We start from the raw sequence: 10,679 nt of genomic DNA, 5'->3' as shown, positions 1-10,679 counted from the left end.
TTGTCACTCACATTCCTGGAAATGGCTGCAGGAGGACATGTCCCATCCCCTTCCAGGGAGGGAGGAAGGGTGGCCAGCCTGTGTTTATCCCAGTTCTAATTCCTGCTCTTCTTGAAGATGGGTTTGAGGTTTTTGTTTTCTAAGGACCCCAGAACCATTCTGATTTTTATGGCACTTTTGAGATCACAATCTGGAATCACAAGAAAGGGTGACAGAGCAGACTGGAGCACTTGAAATGATCCTGTCCAAGGCAGCTGAGACGAATCTCACTGATCCAGTGGGGTTTCTTAATGGAGTCACACACAGAAATGTCAGGTTCTGTCAGGCATCCATATCTGAGTTGGTCTCAGGACTCCTTGTTCACCCAGGGATGCTCAGAGACAGTCTGTCCCTATTACACACAGAGGCAGGAGTCACAGTGTCCCTTTGGCCTCCTGTTGCCACTCCCAAAGGACGGGAGACACCTCAGCCCTGTGCTGTGTCACCTGCTCTGCACTCATCTGAGATGTCCCACGTCATGAGGAATGGACACAGGGACCTCAGTTCAAGGAAGCACAACCCAGTGCTGCATTCAGGTGATTTTCCATAGGTTGTTCCTCACAATATGAAGTGACCTCAAGACCTCGTCTGTCTCACAGGCCTTCACGGAATGGAAAGGAATAGTTGATGGTGTTTGTGCTCACTCAGGTTCATGTCACCTCACGTACATGATGTGCATGCTCACATCTCATCTGTACAAGGAAAACATAGACTATTCATTGAGTGTCCATCCATGGAGAGCAAACAGCCTCTGTGGGTGAGAAGCCAGTGCTGGAAATGATGGTTGAGAGGGGCCCGTCCATGGTGATTGACCTGGGGCTCCTTCCACGGACTGTCCAGTGCACTGGGGCACAGCTCAGCACCTGCTCTGCTGGTCCTGCAGGTCTCTGGCAGGAGCCTGGCTGTGTGAGGACACTGCTGTGTGCCAGCCCTGCACACACACGCTCTGTTCAGCTGTACTCTGGTGTTTCATCTCTGGGTCACTTTCTTGAAAATGTTATTGAGAAAAACTTTGTAAGAAGATGTAAACCTTCAGGTCCTGCCCTGACCAGGTCACCTTTCTATCTGGAAAGGCTGTTGTGAGGCCAGCTCTGTGACAGCAGTGCCCATTGCCTGTCCCTGCCTGCGCCCACAGGACTGACACACAGCAGGACGGTGACCAAGCTGCCAGAGCACTCAGGCCTTGCACCAACACAAGGGATGAGAAGGAGAGTGTGGGAGTGGAACCAGAACAGCTCTGGAAGAACAAGCGCTGCTGCTCCCTGGCAGGCCTGCCATGATGGACTCTTTTACCCTCCTCCCATGGACAGGAACTGTTCCTGCAAGTCCAAAAGGCCTTGTAGGAAGGATATAGTGAAAATCAAGTCACTACAGGACCCTTTACTTTGTTTAAATACACACAGATCATGGCTCCTCATTTACACAACCAGGGGTTATAAAAGAAAAGCAGACAGTGATTTGGAAAGGGGATGACAACATTATCAGAACAAAAAATGCCAACGACAACAGAAAATACAGATGCAACAAGTTACATTAAAACTTGTATGTAGAAGCAGATGAGCAGTTTATTGCTTCAGAAAACACTAGGATATGAGTTTCCACAGAGCATCCTTGAGCTCCTGGTTCCTCATGCAGTAGATGAGGGGGTTCACTGCTGGAGGCACCACCGAGTACAGAACTGACACCACCAGATCCAGCCATGGGGAGGAGATGGAGGGAGGCTTCAGGTAGGCAAATATGCCTGTGCTGACAAACAGAGAGACCACGGCCAGCTGAGGGAGGCAGGTGGAAAGGGCTTTGTGCCGTCCCTGCTCAGAGGGGATCCTCAGCACGGCCCTCAAGATCTGCACATAGGACACCACAATGAACACAAAAAACATGAAAAGTAAACAGGCACTAACCACCATAAGCCCAAGTTCCCTGAGGTAGGAGTGTGAGCAGGAGAGCTTGAGGATCTGGGGGATTTCACAGAAGAACTGGCCCAGGGCATTGCCCTTGCACAGGGGCAGCGAAAATGTATTGGCTGTGTGCAGCAGAGCATTGAGAAACCCAGTGGCCCAGGCAGCTGCTGCCATGTGGACACAAGCTCTGCTGCCCAGGAGGGTCCCGTAGTGCAGGGGTTTGCAGATGGCAACGTAGCGGTCATAGGACATGACTGTTAGGAGACAATACTCTGCTGTGATCAAGAAGAGAAACAAAAAGAGCTGTGTCGCACATCCCAAGTAGGAGATGGCCCTGGAATCCCAGAGGGAGTTGGCCATGGATTTGGGGACAATGGTGGAGATGCAGCCCAGGTCCAGAAGGGCGAGGTTGAGCAGGAAGAAGTACATGGGGGTGTGGAGGTGCTGGTCCCAGGCTATGGTGGTGATGATGAGGCCGTTGCCCAGGAGGGCAGCCAGGTAGATGCCCAGGAAGAGCCAGAAGTGCAAGAGCTGCAGCTCCCGTGTGTCTGTGAATGGCAGGAGGAGGAACTGGGTGATGGAGCTGCTGTTGGACATTTGCTGCCTGTGGGCATGAGGACCTGTGCAAGGAGGAAAAGATAGTGAAGATTTAGATGAGACTTCTCTGGGAATAATCAAAACCATTTCCCACAGACTCTCACACCCTGTCACACAAAGAGACACTTTTCTTTTTCCAGGAGAACGACCTGGCTGGAGCCCTCGTTGGTGCTTGATGAGTGTGCAATGAAGAGCAGGGTCTGTGCCCAGGGGCTCCTGAGGAGTCAGCCGGACCCTGTGTGATTGGGTGGGCAGGGGCCAGTCCTGGGGTTCAGCATTGTCAGCTGGAACCACTCCTGGTGCAGAAGGGACTGTCAGCATCTGTACCCCCAGGCCTGAGAAACTGAGTTTGAGAGGTTTGGCGTTTCTACAGCTCCTTCTCCCCTCCCACCCAGGGGAGTGTTGTTGGGTGTCAGAAACCCTCAGCATTTCTGCTGCACTCAGGGAGAACAGAGCGAGTCCTGCAAGACCAGAGGGTGCCTGTGGGTCAGTGCAGAGTGAGGGCAGCTGCTCTGTCCCTCTGTCCTGCTCCAGCTGCCCTGGGCTGGCACCTTTCTGAGATGGGGACTGATCACACTCCCATGTTACCCTGAAAAGCCACCAGGCACTGCTGAGAGCAGAGGGATCCAAGTCTGGCCATGACAAGTCTCAGCCTTTCCTAAGGTCTCAGCACCCAGTGTTTAGCCCCGGACACACACAGCTCATTCCCCAGCCCCACAGACTGCATTGCCCACAGCCCACAGGTCAGAGCAAAGCTGGGACACGTGTTCCCATGGACACACCTGCAGGAAAGGACCCACAAGATCAGGCTGTGACTCTGCAGCTGAAACTGCCATCCCCAGAGAGCCTGACAGCAAGAACAAGATCCCAACAGCAGTGACCCAGAGCAGGGGAGCAAGAAGGAAAATGCGGTGAGGGTGGGTGTGAGAGAGGCCAGGGCAGAGGCAGCCGGGCACTCAGACAGCATCACCCTTCCCCAGCTGTGCAGCCACCTCCCAGACACCAACATTGCCGGGCAGCTGCTCTCAGCCCCTGTGCTCTGCAGAGGAACTGGAGCTCTGGCTGCACAGGAGCTGCTTCATGCCTTGGAGCCCCTGGCCCTGAGAGCAGAGGCTTTGCTGGGTGGGAGAGGAGGCCAGGGGGCTGATCAGACGAGGGTTCTGCACTGGAAGGGATCATACAGAGTTTTCTGTGTTCTCCCTTCCACAAAATTTCTAGTTTGGGTTTCCTTTCATTCGCTGATCATATCCCTGCTTCATGGACATTTTCCTCCTGTGAGGTGTTTCCCTGTTCTGCATCTTTTCCCTGTCAGCACTCACAGACCCCATCCTACCCACTGTGCACTCACCCTGGCCCTACAGACACCTGCCTGTTTGCAGGGAAGTCCCTGGGCACATTTTCTTGTTTGCAGGTGGAGAAGTGCAGGCTAGAACAACCCTGCTGGGTCCAGCAAAGGTGACGCTGGTGCTGTCCATAGAAGAGGAGTAGCAGAAGGTACTTTAGGAGGATGCTGTCAAAGCTGATGACCACTCAAAGTTACAGCTCAGTGGTCCCAGTGACTTGTTCAAGCATGAGAGCTCCTTTTCCATTTCTCTTCTCAAATTCCCCAGGAGAAGCAAATTGAAAACACTGACTGAGAAAAGCTCCTTAGCTTTACAGTAATCCCTGTCTTTACCTTCCCCTTGAAAAGTCCTGTTGGAAATGTCCTAGAGTGATCTGGAGCTGTGAGCAGCCCTGACCCATGCAGCACCCTCTCCACAGCAGAAGGACCGTGCCCTGGTGAGGGTCACTTCTCCCACCTGGTGCTGCTCCCCTCAGTGTTGTTGGGATCTCCCGGGCAGGCTGAGCACTGACCCTGGCAGGTGGCAGAGTCCCTGCCCTGGCACAGCCCTGAGTGCAGGGACCCTGCTCTGCAGGACAGCCCTGGGCACCCCTGGGTGCATACTTGCCTTTGCAATCTGTAGCTGTCCCTGGGTGAAGTACACCAACATGCCCTGTGCCCCTGAAGGTGCAGCAGAACAGCTGTGCCCCAAAGCAGGTCCGTTTTCTTTACTCTGGAGAAACTGCAAGCATCCTAATGAGAGATCCCATAGGCTGTGGGATGTGCTCGCTTTAGGAAATCGATCCAGGAACTGCAGCTGCATTGCCCTGGAGCCAGAGACTCACCATGCTAAGGGCTATGAAGATTTTTCTCCAAGTGAACTCTCCTCTGCCCTCCCACCCCAGACTGTCTTATACCTCTTGTTTCCTCACTCCTCTCCCCTCGGTGCTGCAGGCAGAGCCCTCAGCCCTGCTGCGCTCTGCAGAGGAGCTGCTCCTGGGCAGAGCTGTCTCTTTACAGTGCTACCTGGTTGCCGTGAGCTCCCACCATCCCAGAGTCCAGCCCAGCTCAGCAGCAGAGGAGCAGCCCAAGGCAGCACTTTCTCTTGGCCCTCTGGGCTCCCTCCAGGTGTCCCTGGGGCTCCAGGGGAACCTGCTGTGAAACAGGCTGAAGTCACCACTGATGTTCCCTCTCTCAGCTGGCCGGAGACATATTTCTAAAAGTATGATTTCCCCTCTCGGAGACAAAGTTACATCTAAAAATCACCTTTCTTGTGTTATTATTACACAGGACACCCAGAGAGAGACAGGGAGGGATCTTCTTTACCCATGCAGAGGAAACGGATTCAGCAGAGTCAGTGGAGGCATCTCATCCTGCATTGCTGTTCCCAGCATTTGAAGGAGACACAGGTCCCATCCGTCCTTCCCACAAACCCACAGCAGGTGGGATTCCTCTTGCCTCTGTTCAGGGGTGCACAAAAGAGACACACAATGCAAACACCTGCATGTCAGCCTCTTTTCTCAACTCCCATGCTAATTGAGACAGATGGCAGGATGAGATGTTCAGATGCAAATACCAGCTGACATTTGGGTTGCCAGAGGTCATACAAGATACATAGAGGAAACTGTGAGCTTTAATAGAGTTCACAGAGACAGGAAAATGAAGGAATCCAATGAAGAACAGGTAGATCCCAGACTCTTATTTCACAATTTACCTGAATTCACACAGAAGGGGTGGGAAGCTTGGCTTGTAAGGGTAAAACTGCTCAGGGTTTTCCTTGCTTGGGTTCCCTCTTCTGGAGGCCTCAGCTTCAGCTGTTATCTACACTATAGCTTACAAATAAGTTATTTATTTAAGAAGCATTTCTGGCATCCTCGTTCGACTATCTGATTTGGGTAACCTTGTGAGATGAAACTTTCCTTAACATAAGCATGAGAGATAGCTACCTCTGAATCCCTTTCTATCCCCAGGAGTATAAACCCAGGATGAGGCACTCCGATTGATTCAGCTGGAAGCCTCCCCTTAGCAGGGGTAAAGGAGATCCCTGCCAACCTTTTCTTGGTGTCCTGACTAATGATGGGACAATGAAATGGTGATTTATGGACCTAAATCTAATTTTGGCAGGAGAAATGACACAGCTGGAAAGAGGTGGAATGCCTTCTTTGTTTCAGTCTTCAGTAGTAAAACCAGTTGTGCTTCAGGTACACACCCTCCCTGAGCCTGAAGACAGGGATGGGGAGCAGAATGAAGCCCAAATAATCCAAGACAAAATGACTGGTGACCTGCTACACCACTTAGACACCCACAAGTCTATTGGGCCAGATGGGATATATCCAAGGATACTGAGGGAGCTGGGGGATGTGAACCACCAAGCCACTTTCGGTTGTTTACCAGCAGTCTTGGTTAAACAGGTAGGTCCTGATGCTGTAAAACTGGCTACTTGAAGAAACTTCTGAAAGCAGAATTTAAGGTTTTAGAAACAAGCATCCCTTTAAAGACTGATGCACATCACTCAGGCACAGGATCGCTCTGCCTAATGAGGACCCTGAACAATTCCCAGACATAGGTTTTATTCTACATTTTCATTACATTTCCAAGAAATCCTTTGCATATGCATTACATTCCTTTGTTTTTTGGTTTGTGACCTGCTTCAGCTGCTGTCGTCACCTTATTTTCTGAGACCAAGGGCATGGTCTCCTACCCACCTCCTGCTTAACTTGAAATATACCATTCTTGTGACTTCATGCCTAATAAGTGCTTAAAACCTAAAATCTGTGAACCTTATTCTTATTCATTTAAGAAGTGCCTAAAATCTATGACCCTTATTCTTATCAACTTATTACTAATTGCTGATTTTAAGTATAATTAATGCCTCCTCTTTTCTTGAGGGTTTGTAGCCATTAGGCTTCAATCCTCATTAAAATCCAAGTTTATAATCAGCAACATTCAGCTGAAGGACTCTTTATCCAACAGTCTTGAGATATGTGTTAAAGCAAGACTCAACTAATTGTGTGAGCCTCAAAATGTCTAAACTACAAGGTCAATAGTGTCCATAGTTCGTGACTGTTCTGCAAGCCGTTCTTATCTTTGTTGTATGAGCACTAAAACTGAAAGGATTTATGTAACTTTAGGTTAGCAATTGCAGACAGGATTCATGCCTTAAATCTAGGACACTTATTCATATAGTCTTATTTTATTACTAATTGATGATTTTAGGTATCAGGCTTTTCAAGTGCTAGACCACAACTGATGTACATATTCCCTGAGTTCATCCAGTTACCTGCTGTTTCATACACCCAGAAATGCCATCCCAGACAACATGCTCTGGGACATGTTCCTCATCCAAAGTGAAGATGAGCATCCTTTTAGTCCCCAGCTCATCCTCTGGACCTGTTGGAAAGACACATGCAACATTCGCTTAGTGCCAGTGTCAGAGAGTCCCCCCAGTCTCCATGACCTTTCAAAGATGATGGAGAGTGGCCTCACTGTGACATTGTCTTACTTACTCAGCACCCTTGGATGTCACCTGTTTTCCTATGAACTGGCAATGTTTGACTTTGCTCAAGTAGACTTTGGTTTGATTCTGGTCCACAACTGGCTGTTCTCCAGATTCTTACCTTGAGGCACAAAGGTTTGGGAGACCTTGCTGGTGAAATCTGAGGCAAAAAGGACATAGAATATCACAGTTTTATCTACACCCACTCTTTCTATATTCAGCACTGTCCAATCAGTATCTTTGTTTACTTCTTTAAGCATTCCTGAAGTAGGAACAGCTTGTTATGATTATTTTGAATTCACTTTTAGGTTTTGCCTCTGTATTTATACAAAGAAATGTTCTGTTTGGATGATGCTGTCCTTGAAGACCAGCTGTGCTGAGCTCTGCTGCCCTTCGGTGCTGCTGACAACTGAATCCCTACTGCAACTCCCCAGAATAGGTCAAAATCTGCTCCTCTAATGTCCAGAATCTGCAGTCTTCTGTTCTGCTTCCTCACTACCCTGAGAGGTGGCACTCTGCTGTTTAAGGGGCATGACAGACAATTTTCACATCACTGAGCAGCTCTGCCTTGATCAGAAGTGTCAGATCCAGGTTTGCATTACCCTGGTTGGCCAGTCTTTCAGCTGTGCTAAGATGTCCTGAGACACTCCAGAAACCACCAGGACTGTTTGTGTGCTGCCATATCCCCATTCCAGAAAATGCCAGGGGCATTGCAGTCCCCAGGGAGACTCAGGCTTCTATACCCAGGGACTTAATTCAGATCCTTAGAGAAGACTCTCTGTCCTCTTCCTCACCCTGACTGCAGGTTTCTCATCTCCCACCACAATGTCATCTTTACTGGCCTTTCCCCTGATCCTCACTCACAAGGCCTCAAGTTTTCACCAGTGGAGAAATTACCAAGCACCCAACTGTCTGTCTGTCCCCTGGCTCCATCTGCAGCAGCTCTGTGGCATTTCTGTCCTTTTCCTCTCCTGTCTTTGCTCACCTTGTTCTCATCACTGGAGTTTCTGGGGTGGGGTTCAGGTTAAGCTGCAGTTCAGAGACCAGTCCTGTGGGTCCTGCCATGCAGAGGTATCCATCGGAGTAAAGTGTCAAGTCGTCTCCTAATTTGCAGGTCCAGGGCAATGCAAATGAGTGGATTCTCCTTTCAGGACAGCCCAAATTTAGGACATTTGACTCTCCCTGGAGGTTCCTGCTGAGCTGTGGGCTGCCCTCTAGAAGCAAACAGCTCTGCCATGACATCCTTGTGCTATCTCACAGTCCCATGGAGAAGACGCTTTGGCTTTAAGGCCATGGCAGTGCGGCTTATCACCTGTATGTGGGCAGCTGCAATGAGCCATGTGTATCCCTGGCTGGAAGGGCAGAGCTGAGATCCTCCTTAGGTACAGTGAGGTGGGGTGAGAAGTTTGGTGATCTGCCCTTGGAAACCGGATTCCTCTGCTCTCAGCAGTGGCCAGTTTCTGCTCAGGGGAACATCTGGACGTGTTCATCCTCCAGATCAAGGAGAAACCAGCCCAGGGCAGCTGAGACCAGGAGTGAAGGACAGACCAGCTGCCCTCACTCTGCATTGACAGTCACTTTGCCTCTTAGCACCCTCAAGATGTCAGCTGGTATGCAGCAGAAATAGCATTTCTGCCTCAAAAACACCCCTCAGATGTGGTGGGAAAACTGGAACAGAAGAAACAAAACAAAGTCCCCACAGTTCTGCTCTGCAGTGTGGTGAAATGGGAGTGGCAATGCTGAAAAGCTCTTCAATATCATGGGTGGATTTAAACTGAGATTACCCTGTGTTCCTATTTACCTATTGTGGAAGGGCGGTACTGACTCCTGCAGAGCCTACAGCAGAGGCCCTGCTCCCAGTGACACCATCAGCCAGCACCAGCCACAGCTCATGAAAGACCCCTGCCAAAGTCTTCCTGAAAGGGCCAAGGTGATTAGGGGATTTTTATGAGTATTGAAGGTATTTTGCCCAGAGAAATCTTACCTAACTTATTTATACCTTTTCCTCTTTGGACAGTCCCAATGCATAGAGGTCCAACAGCAGCTCCATCACCCAGTTCCTCCTCCTGCCGTTCGCAGGCACACGGGAGCTGCAGCTCTTGCACTTCTGGCTCTTCCTGGGCATCTACCTGGCTGCCCTCCTGGGCAACGGCCTCATCATCACCACCGTAGCCTGGGACCAGCACCTCCACACCCCCATGTACTTCTTCCTGCTCAACCTCACCCTCCTCGACCTGGGCTCCGTCTCCACCACTGTGCCCAAGTCCATGGCCAATTCCCTCTGGAACACCAGGGCCATCTCCTACACAGGATGTGCTACCCAAGTGTTTCTGGTTGTCTTTTTAGCTTCAGCAGAGTTTTTTCTTCTCACCATCATGGCCTACGACCGCTATGTTGCCATCTGCAAACCCCTGCACTATGGGACCCTCCTGGGCAGCAGAGCTTGTGTCCACATGGCAGCAGCTGCCTGGGCCACTGGGTTTCTCAGTGCTCTGCTGCACACAGCCAATACATTTTCACTGCCCCTGTGCAAGGGCAATGCCCTGGGCCAGTTCTTCTGTGAAATCCCCCAGATCCTCAAGCTCTCCTGCTGGGACACCTACCTCAGGGAAGTCTGGGTTCTTGTGATTTCTTTCTCAGTGGCATTCAGCTGTTTTGTTTTCATTTTTTTCTCCTATGTACAGATCTTCAGGACCGTGCTGAGGATCCCCTCTGAGCAGGGACGGCACAAAGCCTTTTCCATGTGTCTCCCTCACCTGGCCGTGGTCTCCCTGGTTGTCAGCACTGTCATACTTTCCCACCTGAAGCCCCCCTCCATCTCCTCCCCATTCCTGGATCTGGTGGTGTCTGTTCTGTACTCAGTGGTGCCTCCAGCAGTGAACCTCCTCATCTACAGTATGAGGAACAAGGAGATCAAGGATTCAGTGTAGCAACTAATGAATGGCTGTTTTATGAAGCAATAAACTGCCCATAATCTTCTGCATAGCATATATAATATAAATCATTTTCCCACTGAGTGGTTGTGCCCATGTGCATTGGACACCCTAGAGAACCTGCTGCAGGTCAATCATCATGGACTGGCCTTTCACAGCCACCATTTCCAGCACTGGCTTCTCACTTCAGCTTGAAGAGGTTCTTTGTCCCTCCCTGGCAGCACAACTAATGAGTAGGTCAGACATCCATGTTTGCATTGTGTAAACAAGATGTAAACAAATGCACAAAGTGCTTTTGAGGTGATGAACCCCAGTGAGCCGAAACACCATCAGCTGTTATTTGGGGTTCAATGAAGGTTAGTGGGACAGACAGTGTCTTGATGTGATTTCAT

At 50.2% G+C, this 10,679-nt stretch overlaps 2 protein-coding genes across 2 annotated transcripts; one reads left to right on the top strand and one right to left on the bottom strand.

Moving 5' to 3' along the window:
• Positions 1 to 1,622: 1,622 nt before the first annotated feature.
• LOC309452598 (olfactory receptor 14J1-like) lies at positions 1,623 to 2,537 on the bottom strand (the record flags this gene model as incomplete). Its single annotated transcript, XM_082077219.1, has 1 exon — positions 1,623 to 2,537. One exon carries the CDS (start codon positions 2,535 to 2,537, stop codon positions 1,623 to 1,625), a length of 915 nt encoding a protein of 304 aa, XP_081933345.1.
• A 3,591-nt stretch (positions 2,538 to 6,128) lies between these two features.
• LOC309452590 (olfactory receptor 14A16-like) lies at positions 6,129 to 10,284 on the top strand (the record flags this gene model as incomplete). Its single annotated transcript, XM_082077213.1, has 2 exons — positions 6,129 to 6,269; positions 9,385 to 10,284. 2 exons carry the CDS (start codon positions 6,129 to 6,131, stop codon positions 10,282 to 10,284), a joined length of 1,041 nt encoding a protein of 346 aa, XP_081933339.1.
• Positions 10,285 to 10,679: the final 395 nt, after the last annotated feature.

The sequence above is a fragment of the Streptopelia decaocto genome (genome assembly GCF_964273445.1).
Source record: "Streptopelia decaocto genome assembly, contig: HAP1_SCAFFOLD_65, whole genome shotgun sequence".
In the NCBI taxonomy this organism is placed as follows: Eukaryota; Metazoa; Chordata; class Aves; order Columbiformes; family Columbidae; genus Streptopelia; species Streptopelia decaocto.
The sequence above is the reverse complement of the archived record's forward strand: the minus strand, read 5'-3'. Positions and strand labels throughout refer to the sequence as shown.